Source organism: Sebastes umbrosus, chromosome 22, assembly GCF_015220745.1.
Source record: "Sebastes umbrosus isolate fSebUmb1 chromosome 22, fSebUmb1.pri, whole genome shotgun sequence".
In the NCBI taxonomy this organism is placed as follows: Eukaryota; Metazoa; Chordata; class Actinopteri; order Perciformes; family Sebastidae; genus Sebastes; species Sebastes umbrosus.
The window spans coordinates 2,229,638-2,247,133 of NC_051290.1; the positions used below are offsets into that span (position 1 = coordinate 2,229,638).

The following is a 17,496-nucleotide window of genomic DNA, read 5'->3' on the forward strand; positions in this document are numbered from 1 at the left end:
TCTAATTATTACTTAAATACAATCATTTCTATTTTAATCAGGCCAGATGTACAGAGAGATTCTTCAGGTTGGTTAGTGAAGTTAAAGGTGCAGAATTTAAGACATAAAATAAAGTGTTTTGTTTTTAATCAGGAGGAGACACTCAGCTGGGATTCAGTCACGTCAATCACCAGAAACACTGCAGAAATGACACCTTTTAACACAGATTCATGGATGCAGACTTTTATTTCCTTCCTTCATCTTCACTAATGTGGCTGCTTATTTTTCATGTTTTATTTCTGAGCAAAATTATTGTCATGAAAAAGGACAATTTATTCAGCATTAACCCTTTGAGAGCCACAATAGAGCCGTTTTAGTCGTCTTTTAGGGGGGTACAGGAGGTCTTTAGGGGGAGATAGCAGGTCAACAGTAGATATCACAGAGAAGTGGTGTACATCATCTGAAAGCTGAGAACCTGGAGATTAATTTGAGATGCAGGTTTTGAACATGGAAGTATATGATGGTCATTCCCATGCTCTATTAGTTGTTGCAGCAATTTTTGCGTTGATACCATTTGTTCCACAGATTTGGTGCTAAATTTAACCATTTTTTACCACTCAAAAAGTGATAAAAATGATTAATTATCCCTCTAGAATACCACATTGAGACACCAAGACCTTGAGGAACAGCATAGAAAAACCCATGCTGTGATTTGGGATCAAAAACGTTTTGACATTTTGGAGATTTCTGCAAGAATTGGCATTTTTCTGGCGAAGTATGGCGAGCACTTGTGTTGCGTAAACTGCTCTGAAACCCCCTTATTGATCAACATAGCTAGGAAAGCCATCCATCCTCTGAATGCTCTAGGTCTCTAGTTTGTGGCTGCAAAGTTTCATGAGGCTGTGATTATCCTAGAGGTCACCACAGGTCATTTAATACAGTGAGGTCAAAAAGGGGAGACCTCATTTTCATTCAAATATCTTGAGATCAGAGGTCAAGGGACTCCTGTGAAAATGGCCATGCAAGTTTTTCCTCGCCACAATACTATGACGTGGTTGGTACCAATGTATTTGTTAGGTTTTCTAGTTTCATATGATATCTGTATCTTCACTCTAGTTTTACAACTGAACCTGCTACGGCCTCTGAAAGACAGTAAAGTCGGCGGGTCTCGGGGGGTTAATGGGAGTCAATGCATTACTCCTGACGATAGGAGGCTTGGTGACCTTTACGTTAATGCAAAGCGGTTAGGAAAAGGAGATTATGTGTAAATAGTAATGTAGCTAACATCTTAATTTCATAGGAATCAGAAGCTTTCCTTTACTGGTGTTGAAGTGTCGCAGTTCTCGGTGAAGTTAAACAAATTTAGCCACGAGTTCGGACGCTTTTCGTGCTTCATATCGGAATTGAACCTTCTTTCCTTTCCTTGCTTCCTACATAACTAGGAGTCTGTACTTCATATTGGAATGTATCCTCTGACTCCAGTAAAGAGGGACGGAGTAGGAGACGCTGCTCCTCCTGTTATCTCCATCCCGGCCTGCTGGACTTGCCCGAGTCTTTGGAGTGAGTTGACTTGTCGGAGAAGGTGCCGCTGTCGCTCCGCCGGTGGCCTTTAAGGGGAACCAGCGGGTCGTGGAGCGGCGAGCGAGGAGGCGCCTTGATGGTCTGAGACCTCCTGAGCGGGGAGGAGGAGGACGGTGTGGAGGTGGCGGTGGATCTCAGCGAACCTGTCCGGGTTAAAGGCGAGGATGGGGCGACGGAAGAAGAGGAAGAGGAAGTCTTGGAGGAGGATTTAAGGGCGTCGGCGTGGGGTGACGGAGCAGGAGGAGCGAGGGTGGTGTTGGTTCGTCTGAAAGAAGACGAGGCGGTGCTTCGGGCGAAACTTGGAAATGATGACGATGAAGCGGGTTTGTGTAAAGGAGTAACAGGAGCACTGACGCTGCCTCCTCCTCCACCTCCTCCAGCTCCCGCTCCTGCTTGAGCGAGCGCCCGCAGCGTGGAGCGGCACATCCTCTCCTCCGGCGGCGGTTTGGGTTTTGCTACGGGCTTCCGGATCGACGGCTTCCTTTCCTGCTTCTTCTCCTTCTGGTCTTTCGAATCCTTCGGGTCCGGCATCTTGGGGAGGCTGGAGCGGCGGGACGACGGAGCGGTCGACGGCCTCTCTCCTCGCCTGATGAGGTTGGCGGCAGGAGGACCGGTGGGTGCTGCGGCGGGAGGCTTCTCGGGACGCTTGCTGGTCCTGGAGATGGGCACGACCCGCCTCATGCTCTGGTTCTCAGAGTCCGTGAGGGTGCGGACAGGCTTGTTTTTGTTGGCGGCGGCGAGTATCATCGAAGCGGATCGAGTTCTAGAGGTAGGGAGGTTCTTGGTGGACGATTTGGACGAATCTGCCGTTCCATTCGTGGAAGAAGCTGCTTCTGCGTTCTGATTGGTTGTCCGACTGGAAGTAGTTCTGCTCCTGTCGACTGACTTTCGCTTCTCTTTGGTGGAGCCATCTGCTGGGCGCCACCTGGGCGAAGAGGCGGGACGCGACGGGTCGTCACCGCGGGAGACAGGCACCGGTTGGCTGCTGATGGGTTTAGGCACTGGCTTCTGATTGGCCGGCTGAGGTTCTGAAGGCGTGCGATTGGCTGTGGAAGAGGAAGCTTGCTGGCTTCCTCCCTGATTGTCGCTCCTACGCTGATGCTGCTCAGTTTGCGCGTTGTCGGCGTGCGTGAGCTCGTCGGCTGCCTCGCACACGCCCGTCACACACCACACGACCACCTTATCCTCTTCCTGCGAGGAAGTCTCAATCTGTGAGTTCGTTCGCTCATCGTCCTGGTGTTTGTGGCGACCGGCGTGAGGCGCTTTGTTGGTCAGGGCGGCGACCTTGTCGAACACTTTCAGCTCAGGCACCAACGTGCGTTTCTCTAAAACTACAGACATGTTTCCTGTCGAAGACGTGTTGCGTTCGGACGCCTCGTCGCTGCTGGCGGTCCGTCCACGAAAATCCGGATCAGCTTTGTTCGTTCTGGCGAGTTCCCCCCTCGAACCAGACTGACGCTCCGAAGGCGTTGCTGGACGATCTTTGTTGTTGCGGTCGGATTGCTGGTTCGAATCAGAGGTAGTTTGAACTTTATCCGTGGGACTGATGGCGTTTACTGGAGTCTGGGTAGCGTCGTCGCTGAGGTAAGTGGCGGTTGTATGGTTGGACGGAGGCGAGGAGGGCGTTTGCTGGTTTTGGGCGACTCTCGGACTTTGCGGTCGAGTCGTAGGGGAGAGTCTTGGAAAAGCTGTCCTTGCCGCTTTGTGGTCAGGGCTCGCCGTCGCCAGGAACGAGTTCAGTTCGCGGTCAGCGACGAAAACTGGCGAGGTGGACGGAGTTCTCCGGGAGCGCCGTGAGCTCCCCGAGCGGCCCAGAGAGTTGTGGCCGTTGTGCTGGATGAACTTCGGGGACAGGAGCTCCGCCAGCAGCCGGGTGTCGTCGTGTCTCGACATGTCCGTCACGCTGCCGCTGCGTAACCTGACCGCTCCATCGACCTGAAACAGGAACACATCCGTTACTCGTCAGGCTGTCAGTGTGTGTTTGTGTTTATGTGTGTGTGTGTGTCGTCCCACCTCCTCGGCGCCGGCCCACGAGTGCCTCTTTTGCTCCTCCAGCTCTTGTATCCGCCGGCGCCGGGCCGCCTCCTTCACCTCCCGCTCCTTGTTCTCCTTCAGAGAGACAACACAGAGTCTTTATGTCATTTCTTAACTACTATCTCTGATTGAACAGCAGGGGGCAGCAGAGGTCTGAAAACCGTTTTAAAATATGCAAATGACACATTTAATGTAGTTAAATACAAATTTATAGTATCAGTACTTTACTTGAGTATTTCCATCTCACAGCACTTTCTTCTTCTAACTCACTACATCTATCTGACAGCTTTAGTTACTTTACCGTTGAAGTTTTTACACACAAAAACATATGGAGAGTGGAAAATATGATGTTTACAACCCAACAGTTTATACAAGTATAACTGAAATGATTATTGTCATTTTTCATTTCAATATTACTTATACTTACTTATATTTTTCACATATTTTACTAATAATTTCATGACATTTTTGGGACATTTTTTACAATTCTTTTTTCACATGTATTACTAATAATTTTCAGACTTTTTTTGGATATTTCTTGGACAATTATTTCAAATACTTTACAAATAATTTTTGAACATTTTTAAAAATATTTTTCAGACATCTCATTTTTTTTAAAATTTTGTTTCACATATTTTACTAATAATTTTAGGACATTTTTTGGGATATTTCTCAAACATTTTAACATTTTTTTCCACATACCTTACTAATTAATTTTGGAATTTTTTTTATTTTTCATGAAATTTTTTTCACATATGCTGCTAATAATTTTCAGACATTTTTGGGACATTTTTTACAATTCTTTTTTCACATATATTACTAATTATTTTTGAACATTTTTTGAATATTTTTCTGAATTTTTTTTTTTTTTTTTAACATTTTTTCACATACTGTATGCTGCTAATAATTTTCAGACATTTTCTTTTTTAAATTATTATTATTATTTTTTTTTTTTACAATTTTTACCACATATTTTACTAATAATTTTCAGACATTTTTTTTTTTTTAAACAAATTTTTCACATATTTTTCTAATAATTTTTGGACGTTTTGAGTTTGACTTTTACACAGTGTGGTATTAGTACTTTAATTATCTGAATACTTCCTCCACCGCTGTCATATTGATGTAGATGTTGTTGTTTAGTTGTGCGTACCTTGACAGCAGCAGTGAACTTGGAGCAGAAGGTATTGAAGATGCTGAAGCAGTCGTCCAGTCGGAACGTCTCTCGGTCTTCACAGAAGAAGTCGATCAGCTCGCTGCCTTCCTTCTTCAGCTGCTGCCGACTGTCTCGCAGCGAGAGCAGAGACGAGGTGGCCGACTGAGACACAAACAATAGTACAACAGTATTATGGATTGTACCTAATATTTTTATATGACCACTTTAAGTTGTACTACCTGACTGCAGTATCTGTGTGTTACCTGCAGGAAGCTGTCCAGCTGCTGCAGCAGCTCCGTGTCTCTCTGGACGTTCTCCTCTACTGAGCGCGTACGAGTCGTCTGCCACTGCAGTTCAGCGTCCAGCGTTTCCAAGGAGATCCTATAAAAACAACAATATCATATATGTGTATTATTACCAACAGCCTCTACTCTACTAACGTTTAAACTTGATTTGAAATGTGATGAAGATGTCTGACCTGGCTGAAGGCTGGACGTGATTCAGCTTCAGGGGAAACTCCAACAGCTTTGTGTCTTTTTTCTGAGCTTCCTGAAGGAGAGAGTACAACATCACATTACTTCTGGTTCTACTGGAGGATCCTCATTGACATACTGCATTCCCTGAACTTAAACTATACTTTAACCAGGTTTTAACCCTTAAACCGCTCTCAACATGTCCTCTCTATTAGAGATCTAATCTTTAATATGTCCTCACAAAGGTAGAAGCACAGGAGCGCACACGCACACGCACACACAAACACACACACACACACACACACACACACACACACACACACACACACACACACACACACACAGGTTACTGACCAGAGCGACGAAGTGCAGCAGGTTCATGCCCGGTTTGTTGGCCTTGGTGTCGGCCAGAGACAGAAGGGACGACAGCTTGAAACCAACAGCGTTTCCTGCATAACCTCCCTGCAACACACAACACACAACACCAAACACAACACACACAACAACACACAGTAATTACTGTAGACATGAACACAACCCTCTACATTTAAAGGCTTCAGAGTCTGTGCTTATAATCCGATGGTGGAAGTTACATTTATTCAGTTTCTAACTTTATTTAACAGCTAGTTAATAATTACATAATCTGACTTGAATCTGAAGTCAATCAAATGACCACAAAGAGACTCAAAACAACCAGAAAGGGATGCAAAATGACTACAATGAGACACAAAACAGCTAGAAAGGGATGTAATACAACTGCAAAAGGACCAAATAACCAGAAAGGGATGCAAAACAACTACAAAGAGACACAAAACAGCCAGAAAGGGATGCAAAACAACAATAAAGAAACACAACGTGACTACAAACGACACAAAACAACCACAAAGAGATGCAAATTAACCAAAAAGGATGCAAAACGACCACAGAGACACAAAACAGCTAGAAAGGGATGCAAAATGACTACAGATAAACAGAAAACAACCAGAAAGGGATGTAAAACAACTAAAAAGAAACACAAACGACACAAAACAACCACAGAGAGAAGCAAAACAAGCACAAAGAGATGCAAAATAACCAGAAAGGGATGCAAAATGACTACAGATAGACAGGAAACAACCAGAAAGGGATGCAAAATTACTACAAATAGACAAGAAACAACCACAAAACACACAATGGCTACAAACAGCTCTATATATGTATATATTTGTACCCTCCCCTCTCTCTGTTCTTGGTCTAATGATTAGTTTTATGCAGTGTGTTTCCACTCACAGCGTTGAGGATGTTCCCGGCCTGCAGCACCAGGTGGAGAACAGCATGGAGCTCCTCACAACACATTAACTCTGGAGGACAGAGACGTCTTTATTTGCATCGGTACACAAACGATACACAAACAAACATCTCCTACTTAAAATCACCGTCATGTGGAATATAAAGGATTAAAGAAGAGAAGAGAGGAAGGCAGCGAGGAAGAAGAGCAGAGGAACACATCTTCACAAACACATCTTCTAATCCGAAAATCCCCCCGAGGGCAGCGGAGTGTGAGCGTGTCATCGACGGTGTTAGTGTGAGGAGGGTTAGTTAACAATTCAGACAGTTATCACGTTATCACACACACACACACACACACACACACACACACACACTGCTATAAATAGTGGAGGTGTTAGTGGGTATTGTGTGTGAGACGGTTCGATTTGATGTGTTTTACTGCAGGTTTTATGATGCTGGAGTCTCACTTTACATGAAACATCAAATATGAAGACAAAACAAAAAACGACTCTGGATGTTTTTAACGAAAAGTCTGGTGTTAATCTTTATTTTTCTTATCCTTCTTTTTCATATTTTATGAGACAACTGAGGAAACCTCAAGACGAGCAACAGACGTGCGGTAGATGTCGTTACCGTCGAGACCATCAGGGTGATAAAACTACAGATAAACTGGAGGAGATGGTCCCTCCTGTTGGGGACTATTTTCAGCGGCGGATTAATCCACATGTGCTGCTCTAGTGAGCGTTAGTGTCATCAGGACGGATGAGTCATAATAAACTACAGTGTGTGTTTCACCCAGAGACACAGTGAAGCTCACTGATGTGCTTTTAGTTGTTAATTTTTTTTGTGGTTGTTTTGAGTCTCTTTGTAGTCGTGTTTTGTCTTGCGGTCATTTCGCATCTCTGTGGTTGTTTTGCGTCTCTTTGTGGTCGTTTTGCATCTCTGTAGTCGTTTTGTGTCTCTTTGTGGTTGTTTCGTGGTCGTTTTGCGTCTTTTGGCTGTTTTACATCTCTTTGTATGTTGCACAGAGGAAAGGAGATAAAGTATCAGGCTCTGACAGGACATGTTAGTAGACATATTCACTGTTGGTTTGGATCTGAATATGTTGACAAGAAGAGAAAACAGAATAAACCAGACTTATTCTTAGGTGTTGACAGCCGTTGACGGCTGTTGACGGCGTTACCTTTGGCAGCGGAGCGAAGGATCTGAATGTCTCGATGAATGACCTCACACGCTCCAGGAAACTCCTCTTTCAGCAGCATGGACTCAATCCGGACGGAGTAACTGAACAAAGAGAGAAATAAATCAGTAATCCAACATTTTATATGAGTGCAACGAGGAAGAGGAACAACAGGAGGCGGATAAATAAAAGCTCTTTTATTGCTGATTATTTTCTCTTCTCTCTTCCTTCTGTCTTCTCCGTTGGACGCTGCCGTTAGTCTCTAATGTTTCTCCAAACTGAGAGCGACCATCAGTCCTGCTGTTTCATGTCCCATCAGTCTTTAAACCATCTGCTGCTACCAGAAACTCTCAGAGCTTCAGGCTCCGTTTGTTCTGGAAGAAGAGCGTCTTCACTCTGTTTTTAAATCTTTATTCTGTATTTGGATCTCCGTTAACGTCTCACAGGGAGCCACAGAAAAACAGCAATATGTGTGAATGTGAATGATTTGAATGAAAAGTGACTGATTTCACAAATTAAAAGACAAACAATTAAGACTATATTAAAAATATAAAACCATTTGGGGGCATGTATTGTGTGCAACTATTACTAATCGCTTTTCATTCAAAACAGTAATAATTGTTGTGCATCTAAACTCGTGTCCAGCTGTTTTCTGGCTGAAACAGACCAGATGTTTTAACCTCACACAGCTGCAGTTTTTTCTCCCCTTACATCTTGTTTTGAGCAGGAAACTGGCCTATTGTTCCAAACTCTTACAATAACCACACGAGTACCAACATTCATGAGACAGACAGTATAAATCCGTATACATATACTCCTATATTAGCTCATTGCAGATATATTGTATCGCGTATACATTGGAGGATAACGAGATATTGAAAGTAAAGTCAAAGATAAAGGTTTGAAGTCTTCAGAAACAGCCCTAAAAAGTCTATTTTACACTGTAAAATGTTCCGTTCAATACATATCTTGGTAATAATTCTATAAAACACAAATTTAAATGCATTTTAAATTAAAAAATTATTATTGATGTATAGTGTTAATGTAAAAAAAAAGAAGAATATCGACTGATATATTGTCAGAATTTTAAAACTCTCAAATATATCGTTTGGACATAAATAAGAAAGTAAAATAATGTTAAACGCCCCCCCCACAGACATACCAAAATAAAGAAAGAAAGAAAGAAAATACAAATGCTGTAAAAAGTCCCCTAACACACCAATAAATAAATACAGAAATTAATTAATTAAAAAAATAAGTTATGTAAAAAGTCCCTGCACACACTGAAATAAATAAATTAAAGAAAATAACAATAATGAAAAAAAGTCCCCCCCGTACGCAAACAAATAAAATAAATAAATAAATAAACAGAAAAATAATGTAACACACCAAAAAATATAAATAAATAAATAGAAGAAAATAAAAATAATGTAAAAAGGTCACCCCCCTAGAAATAAAAGAAAATAAATGAATAAAAAAAAATAAAGTAACTCCTCACCACACAACAAAAAAAAGAAATAAGACATAAATAAAATAAAATAAAATGTATAATGTGAAAAGTCCCCCCTCCACACCAAAAATAAATAAATTAATTAATAAATACATAAAATAAAAAGAATGTAAAAAGCCCCATCCCAAATTTTCTTAAAGAAAATAAAAATATAAAAACTAAGAAATAATGTAAAATTGTAAAACAAAAATATATTTATTGATAAAATGAGACACAGTTCTCCGTCAGCATCACTAAAAGGATCATCTATGGACAGAGAGCTGTGGAGGTCAAAGGTCAAAGGTGAGCACGGCCTCTCACCTGGGGAGCTGAATCAGCAGGTGCACGAAGGAATCGGCCAATGAGAGCTTAGAGACGTCGCCGTGGTACGCCTTCAGCTTCTTCGCCTGCAGGAGAGGAAACGTGAAGAAGAAGAAGAAGATGTTAACATGATGACGTTAATGTGTGTGTGTGTGTGTGTGTGTGTGTGTGTGTGTGTGTGTGAGTGTGTGTGTTACCTCCTCGGTCTCCGGCAGCAGCTTCAGCAGCTCTTTCAGAGGCTCCGCCCCATAAGGCTCACTGTTGCCATGGCGAATATCGTCTACTATCGTCTGATTGGGCCTGGAGGAGGAGGAGGAGGATTTTATAATAATTATCAGTAATAATAATAATAATAGTTATAGTAATAATAATAATAATAATAATAATAATAATAATAATAACAATAATAATAGTAATAATAATAATAAGTCAATAAACAGAGAACTAATCGACAAATATTTTGATCAGAAATGCTTCTTAAATGTGTGATTTTCTCTGTTTTACATCACGATAAACTGAATATATTTGAGTTGATCAGACAAAACTGAACATTTAAAGACGTCATTTGGCTCTGGGGACTTGTGAAGGGAGATTGTGGGAGACATTTAATAGACTAAAGGACTCATTTTTAGTCCTCAACAGATGGACAAACTGTTTTAAAGTGGATCTTTTATCAGCTCTGAGTGCAATTTGTGTGAATAAAACTAATGCAGCATGTGGACTCTATCTATCATCATGAGTAGACTGAGCCCAGAGATGTTGAATACTGTTGTATTGACAGGTAGTTTATGAAACACTGCGGCGCTGAGCGTCCCTCATGCCTGTATGTCTCTCAGTGTGTTTGGAAAGCAAAGCAGGTCGATACAACACAAACACATTCAGGACACTGTGACGACCTCCATGTTACTGAACCACACGTCTGACTTTAACAATGGAAAAGCAATTAAAGGACTGGAATCTCAAATGAGCCATGTTGGACTGTTTCAGCTTATAAACGCATCAGCTCTTACAAGACGAACCATTGTGACGCAATGGAAGCACCATTTGTGGTTGTTTTGTGTCTCTTTGTGGTTGTTTTGTGTCTGTAGTCATTTGTAGTCGTCTGGCATCTCTTTGTGGTTGTTTTATGCCTCTTTGCTGTCGTTTTGTGTCTTTTTATAATCATTTTGCGTTTTTTTTTGTAGTAGTTATGTGTTTCTTTGTGGTCATTTTGTGTCTCTTTGATGTTCTTTTGTATCTCTTTGTAGTTGTTTTGTGTCTCTTTGTAGTTGTTTTGTGTCTCTATGTAGTTGTTATGTGTCTCTTTGTGGTCGTTTTGTGTCTCTTTGTGGAGGTTTTGAGGCTGTGGTCATTTTGTGTCTCTTTGTAGTTGTTTTGTGTCTCTATGTAGTTGTTTCGTGTCTCTTTGTAGTTGTTTTGTGTCTCTTTGTAGTTGTTTTGTGTCTCTATGTAGTTGTTATGTGTCTCTTTGTGGTCGTTTTGTGTCTCTTTGTGGAGGTTTTGAGGCTGTGGTCATTTTGTGTCTCTTTATGTTTATTTTTTATACATGTCTATATTATTATGGCTTTAACAAATATAATGTATTAGTATTATTATATTAGGTTTCATATTATTATTTATTTCCTTCAGTGACATTCTACAGGTGAATGATGCCTCGGGCCCCTGGGCTGTCCTCTAACTTGTAACCTGTCACATGTTAATGAGCGTCTCCGTCTGCATTCCGTCACAATACGCCAGCATCACCACATCTGTTTACCCACAACACCCCGGAGTAAGGGCGAGGACACACATCACGCCATCATTACACCCTCTCCGTCAGACCGTCACCCCGGGTCAGAGAGGACATATTCAGGTCTAGAAGATTTACCTCTTGAACTGTTTGAGGAAAATCCCGATGTTCATCACTCGCTTCGAGTCTAAAATGGAGACCTGGTAGAGAGACATAGAGATGTACAGAGAGAGAGAGAGAGAGAGAGAGAGAGAGAGAGGAAGGTAAAGGTCAACAGGTGTCAGTTTGAGGTCAGAGCTCAGGTGGAAAGAGTCCACACACACACCTTTAAAACACAAACACACACCTCCTCTTTGGCGTCTCTGAACGAGCCCCTGGTCTTCTCTCCCCTGGTGGGCGTGGCGTTTGATTGACGGTCGTTCTGACTGAACAGGTCCTCGATGGTCTGGACGTCGATCTGGTACTGCTGCTCCACTCGGCCCTGAGTCCACAGGTTGGCCCGCCCCTTCACCTGTAACATGATTTTTGAAGCGCAAATGACTTTTGTGCACACGACTCTCGATCAGATGTGTGCCGAACTTGTCAGCAGACCAAACAAATTCCAAATAAGTCTTAGTGATGTCCAACTCTACCTGATCTTCTGGTATCTTTTTCCAAAAGAAACTCCTCACCCTCCTCTTCTTCCTCAGGCCTTCTACAGGGTCTCCTAGTGCTGGAAGCAGGGGCAGCAGAGGAGGTGGAGGAGGTGGCGGAGGAGGAGGGGGTGGAGGTGGGGGAGGTGGGGGCGGAGGAGGAGGAGGAGCGGGAGGCGGTCTCTTCTGCTCGCCCTCGACATCAGAAAACCCCGACGGAGGACGAGGAGGAGACGCCGACACGGCGACGGCCACGTCCTCCACCTGGAGGCAGAAACCGTCCCTCTCATTGGCCGGCGAGACGCTGCCCATCACGTGCATCCCCGCCGCCGATCGGACGGGAGCGGAGACGGGAGGCTTTTGTGGCGGACAGGTCCGTCACCGGTGGTGACCATGGCGACGGGTGTGGTGACGATGATGGAGGTGGGTCATCGCTTTAGGATCATCGGAAAGGTCGTTGAAGGGGTCAAAGGTCAGAAGATGAGAGACCTGGAGAGAAATTAAGAAAAATGAGAAAACTTTTGTACTTAAAGGAATAGTTTGACATTTTGGGAAATACGCTTATTTGTTTTCTTGCAGATGTTCAGATCGCTCTGTCCAAAGGTAATATTACGACTTTTTTTTCTCGTAAAGTTATGACTTTATGCTCGTAATAATATAACTTTTTTCCCGTAAAGTTATGACTTTATTCTCGTAATATTACGACTTTTTCTCGTAAAGTTATGACTTTATGCTCGTAATAATACAACTTTTTTTCTCGTAATATTACACCTACGGTACCTTCAGTACTGTAGAAAAAGAGTACCGTCACTTTTTTAGAATTTTGGCATCGACTTGGTACCGAAGTATCGGTTCTCGTGACATCCCTAATTTACACCATAGTGCCTGGTGGTGTAATTTCAGCTGCTGCAGACACAAAAAACCCAAAATAAAATCCAATAAAAGTGAATTTTTGGAGCTTTTGACCTTCTATAACATGCAGATAGGGACTTTAGGAGGAGCTAAAGAGACGCAGGTTGCTGATCGTTGGTCTATAACATGCAGATAGTGACTTTAGGAGGAGCTAAATGTACACTGAGACTCCTGCAGAGAGATTAATGACTCGGAAAAATACAGTTGTCACGCGACCACGTTGAACTCACTGTATGTAAATGTCAAACATTAAACATTTACCTTTGTGTCATGTATGCGTGTGTGTGTGTGTGTGTGTGTGTGTGTGTGTTCTCTGACTGAAACCTGTCGTGTTTGTTTTCTGTGAACGATCAAACAGCAGTTTCTTCTTCATCGTCCTCCTCCTCACACACACTTCAATCTCCCCTGAATGTGAAACCACCTGCTGTTCAAAGGTGTTTCTAGTGTCTGTTTTCTGTGACTGGATGTGAGGTTTTATACAAATTAAGAAAAAAGCTGCAGCAAAATGTAATGTTCAGAGTTTATCTGTTTTAAAACCTGAAATCGCTCTTCTAAAAGGCTCGTCTAAAGAATATCTAAAAATAGTAACACAGGGTCGAGTCTCCGGTGTGAAGTTCTGGATACATGTCGACGAAGATGTACACTTCCTGCTGATGAATTAAAGATGACTGTGTGTGTACGAGTGTTACATAACTTAACGGGTGGGTTGCTGCTGTAATACATTCTGGTCTTGACCTGATTGCCGCTGATCCATTTATTTATTTGGGGAAAGAACGTTGCATCCTCAAAACCAAACTCCATTTAAAAATGTACTAATTTTATGCTGCCTTGCTCGTGGGCACAAGTAAGTGATTAGTTGGACATGACTTAAACACTTATTATAAATTTCCTGGGTCTGCTGAAGAATTCGGCACAGATCTGATCCAGAAATTCAGATGTTAAATAAGTAAAATTTTGAGTTTCATAACCTTTATTTTTTTGTTAGTTTCTATTTTTACAAAGTATTTTATTTCGTTTCCAGTTTAAATGTTGTTTGTTTTAATTGTGATTCCATAATGACTTATTGACCTGGTTCTTGTTCTGTTCTTTATTCAATAATCCACAAATATTTAGCTATTTACTGTAAAAAAAAATCACTTGCTTTAGTATTACTGGCAGTTGCTGTTAAACATAATCACGTGTATTATGTATTTCTTCGGGCAGGTACAGAATAGAGCTGCAAAGATTAGCAGCTTAAACGTTTAATTGATCAAGAGAAATTTAATCGGTAACAATTTTGATAATCGATTAATCATTTACGTAATTTTTCAAGCAAAAATTGCTTCTCAAATGTGAATATTTTATGTTTTTTTTAGTCTTGTTTGAAATTAAATTGGATATCTTTAGATGTTTGGACTGTTGGTCGCACAAAACAAGATATTTGAAGATGTCACCTTGGACTCTGAGAACATTTTTCACAATTTTTTAGACCAAACAATTAGTTAATTAAACATTAAATTATTAAATACATTATTTTTTTTAAAAATAAGCATTCGGTAGAAAAATAGAAGAAATCCTCCTTTCAATTTGCGAATAAAGAAAAATTATTAGTTAAATTATGAAAAATTATTAATAAACTAAAAACATTCAAAGTATTTTTATTTTTTGAGTTACAGCTGCAAAATATTGCTTTGGTTCAGTTTTTTTTCATCGTCTCTCTTTTACTTTTTAACCTACTTCCTGCTCTATAGTTCTAGTTTACAGTACGTCTTTCCATTTAAATTAAGTATTATTTTGGTGATTATGTTGAGCTGAATTTACGAGCACATGTTAATACTTCAAAACAATATCGGGGCTTATTTTTATAAGCTTGATGCATTTGCTAAAAAGACAAGAAAACACTGAATTAATAGAATTTGCGATGGAGTCTGGTGCATCATTTGTTGCCTTGTGGAGAGAAGTGTGTGTGTGTGTGTGTGTGTGTGTGTGTGTGTGTGTGCGTGCGTGTGCGTGTGCGTGCGTGCGTGCGTGCGTGCGTGTGTGTGTGCGTTAGATGCCATTCGCTACCGCGGCAACCAGTCAGAGTGCCACTGATCGTCGTGGTAACGGACCGGGTTAGAAACAATAGCAGCTTGTTTACTTGGCAGACAACGAGATCGAGGTCAGTGTGTTTATTTATTAATATTAAATCACTTCCTCCTGATCGGTTTCCTCTCGTTCCTCTTCCTCCATCTTCAAAGGCTCAGAAACAAAAGGTTTCTCTCAGTTTTTGATGGTGCCATTTAAACTCAAGTGACCGTGACATCATTGACAATCGTCCAATCACGCGACTCGGAATGTAAAAATAGACTGACCCGGTTCACATGGAGGGCTCTAATTGGTTAACGAGGTCGTTGGGTTGATGAGGAGTCACAGTGTGAAACTGATGATTGACAACTTTGTTAGCACTACTACTGTAGTACTAGTAATACTACTACTACTACTACTGCAGTACTAGTACTCCTACTCCTACAACTACTACCACTGGCATTACTAGTACTCCTGCGGCTGCTATCATTGCTACGACTTTTACTATTAACACTATTACTACTACCATTATTACGAACACTACTACTACTACTACTACTGTACTACTGGAACTAGTACTACTATACTATCTACTGCTTTCTACTTCTACGAAAACTGGTAGTAGTATTACCATTGCTGTACTACTGCACTACTGTTCCTACTAATACTTTGTATTGCTACTATTAAAAGTGATATTATGACTACTATTACTACTACTACTGGCATTATTAGTACTCCTGCGGCTGCTATCATTGCTATTACTACTACTACTACTACTATTACTGCTGCTGCAAGTATTTTGTATTACTGCTGCTGCTACTATTGTTCCTACTAGTACAACTACTACTATTGCTGCTATGTACTAGAACGACTATTATGAGTACTACTATTACTTCCACTGGCATTACTAGTACTCCTGTAGTACTACTACTGCTATTGCTGCTCTAATAAGTACTAGAATTACTATTATAACTACTACTACAACTACTCACATTATTAGTACTCCTGCAGCTACTGTTGTTGCTACAACTTCTACTCTTCACACTATTACTACTAGTGCTACTAGTATTACTACTACTATTACTATTATATCAGTCACAGGGGCTGATTTTCTGCAAAACGAGTACTTTCACTTTTGATTCTTTAAGTAAATTTGACTTTTACTTGTAATGGAGTATTTTTACATGTTGGTACTTCTACCTGAGTAAAGGATCAGAGTACTTCTTGGTGTGTATTAAACAGTTATAACAGGAAGATCTTCAGATTGATTTTATATGAGAGTGTTTTTTCACATCAGCTCCAGATGTTTTCACGACTTCCAGCCGACACCTTGAGGTGACGCCTCTCAGCTTCTGATGCATGCTGGGAAATGAGCTGTGACAGTGAACTGAACTGAGCTGCTGGAACCAACTGAACATTCTCGTTAGTTTATAGCTTCTCTCAGCCGACCCAGTTATGATGCGTCCACATATCCATCTCCTGTATGTGCTCCACAATCCTACCAACTACTACTACTACTAGTACTGTTACTACTACTACTACTACTACTACTAGTACTACTACTAGTACTACTAGTACTGTTAGTTTATGTCTTTCCTGAGCCGACCCAGTTCTGATGGGTCCATACATCCATCTCCTGTCTCTGCTCCACATTCCTCCGGTGACCTGGATACGGAGGCCAGAGAGGCTCGGAGCAGGAACAAGACTCCGCTGATGAAATGATGTAATGATGAAATGATGAAATAAAACACCCAGAGAGGAACTGACAGTGGCGGTGCATGAAAGAAACTCCTCCCTCTCTTTTGTCCTCGAATGATTCCTGTGACAAACCGTCAACTCTCCCAGTTTAGTCTGAGGAGCCGGCGTGTCTCCATTATAAAGGAACAGCGTGTTATATGAACAATACGCTCAGAGCTGGTTGAACTGGATTGTTAGTCACTTTCACATTAACACCACGCCGGCACTAATTGGTTTTAATTCATCATGGAGTCCAACAGGCGCTGTGGTGGAGCAAGTACAAGTACTATCACTTTTATAACTGTGAAAATACTCCACTAGAAGGAGAAGTCCTGTAGAGGGAATGTTCATAATCAATTGAGAAGTTGTTGAATGTTATAATAGTCACAGTTCCAGTCAAAGTTTCAACAAATTCTAACAAAATTTAAAAAAAAACAGTAAAGGAAAATGCTAATTATTGTGCATTTCCATCCAACCATGTTGGTTTTTGGCGGTCACCATCTTGGTTTTTGGCGGTCGCCATCTTGGTTTTTGGGCTGTCGCCATCTTGGTTTTTGGCCGTCACCATCTTGGTTTTTGGGCAGTCACCATCTTGGTTTTTGGCTGTCACCATCTTGGTTTTTGGCGGTCGCCATCTTGGTTTTTGGGCTGTTGCCATCTTGGTTTTTAGCCTTCGCCATCTTGGTTTTTGACTGTTGCCATCTTGGTTTTTGGCCGTCACCATCTTGGTTTTTGGGCGTCACCATCTTGGTTTTTGGGCTGTCACCATCTTGGTTTTTGGGCTGTCACCATCTTGGTTTTTGGCCGTCACCATCTTGGTTTTTGGGCGTCACCATCTTGTTTTTTGGGCTGTCACCATCTTGGTTTTTGGCTGTCACCATCTTGGTTTTTGGCTGTCACCATCTTGGTTTTTGGCTGTCACCATCTTGGTTTTTGGCTGTCATCATCTTGGTTTTTG

The 17,496-nt window shown here is 41.5% G+C and overlaps 1 protein-coding gene across 1 annotated transcript in view; it reads right to left on the reverse strand.

The window, feature by feature from the left end:
* Positions 1-1,366: 1,366 nt before the first annotated feature.
* The window catches only part of LOC119481821 (FH2 domain-containing protein 1-like), a 28,445-nt gene continuing 12,315 nt past the window's right edge, over positions 1,367-17,496 (reverse strand). The window contains exons 2-14 of the mRNA XM_037759070.1: positions 11,844-12,332; positions 11,558-11,722; positions 11,350-11,411; positions 9,680-9,782; positions 9,483-9,568; positions 7,676-7,776; positions 6,493-6,563; positions 5,578-5,685; positions 5,229-5,299; positions 5,014-5,131; positions 4,748-4,912; positions 3,574-3,669; positions 1,367-3,495 (exon numbers count right to left, since the gene is read on the reverse strand). Coding sequence (XP_037614998.1) covers positions 1,498-3,495; positions 3,574-3,669; positions 4,748-4,912; positions 5,014-5,131; positions 5,229-5,299; positions 5,578-5,685; positions 6,493-6,563; positions 7,676-7,776; positions 9,483-9,568; positions 9,680-9,782; positions 11,350-11,411; positions 11,558-11,722; positions 11,844-12,164 — 3,465 coding nt within the window. The 5' untranslated portion in view covers positions 12,165-12,332 and the 3' untranslated portion in view covers positions 1,367-1,497. The remainder of the gene's footprint in view (positions 3,496-3,573; positions 3,670-4,747; positions 4,913-5,013; positions 5,132-5,228; positions 5,300-5,577; positions 5,686-6,492; positions 6,564-7,675; positions 7,777-9,482; positions 9,569-9,679; positions 9,783-11,349; positions 11,412-11,557; positions 11,723-11,843; positions 12,333-17,496) is intronic.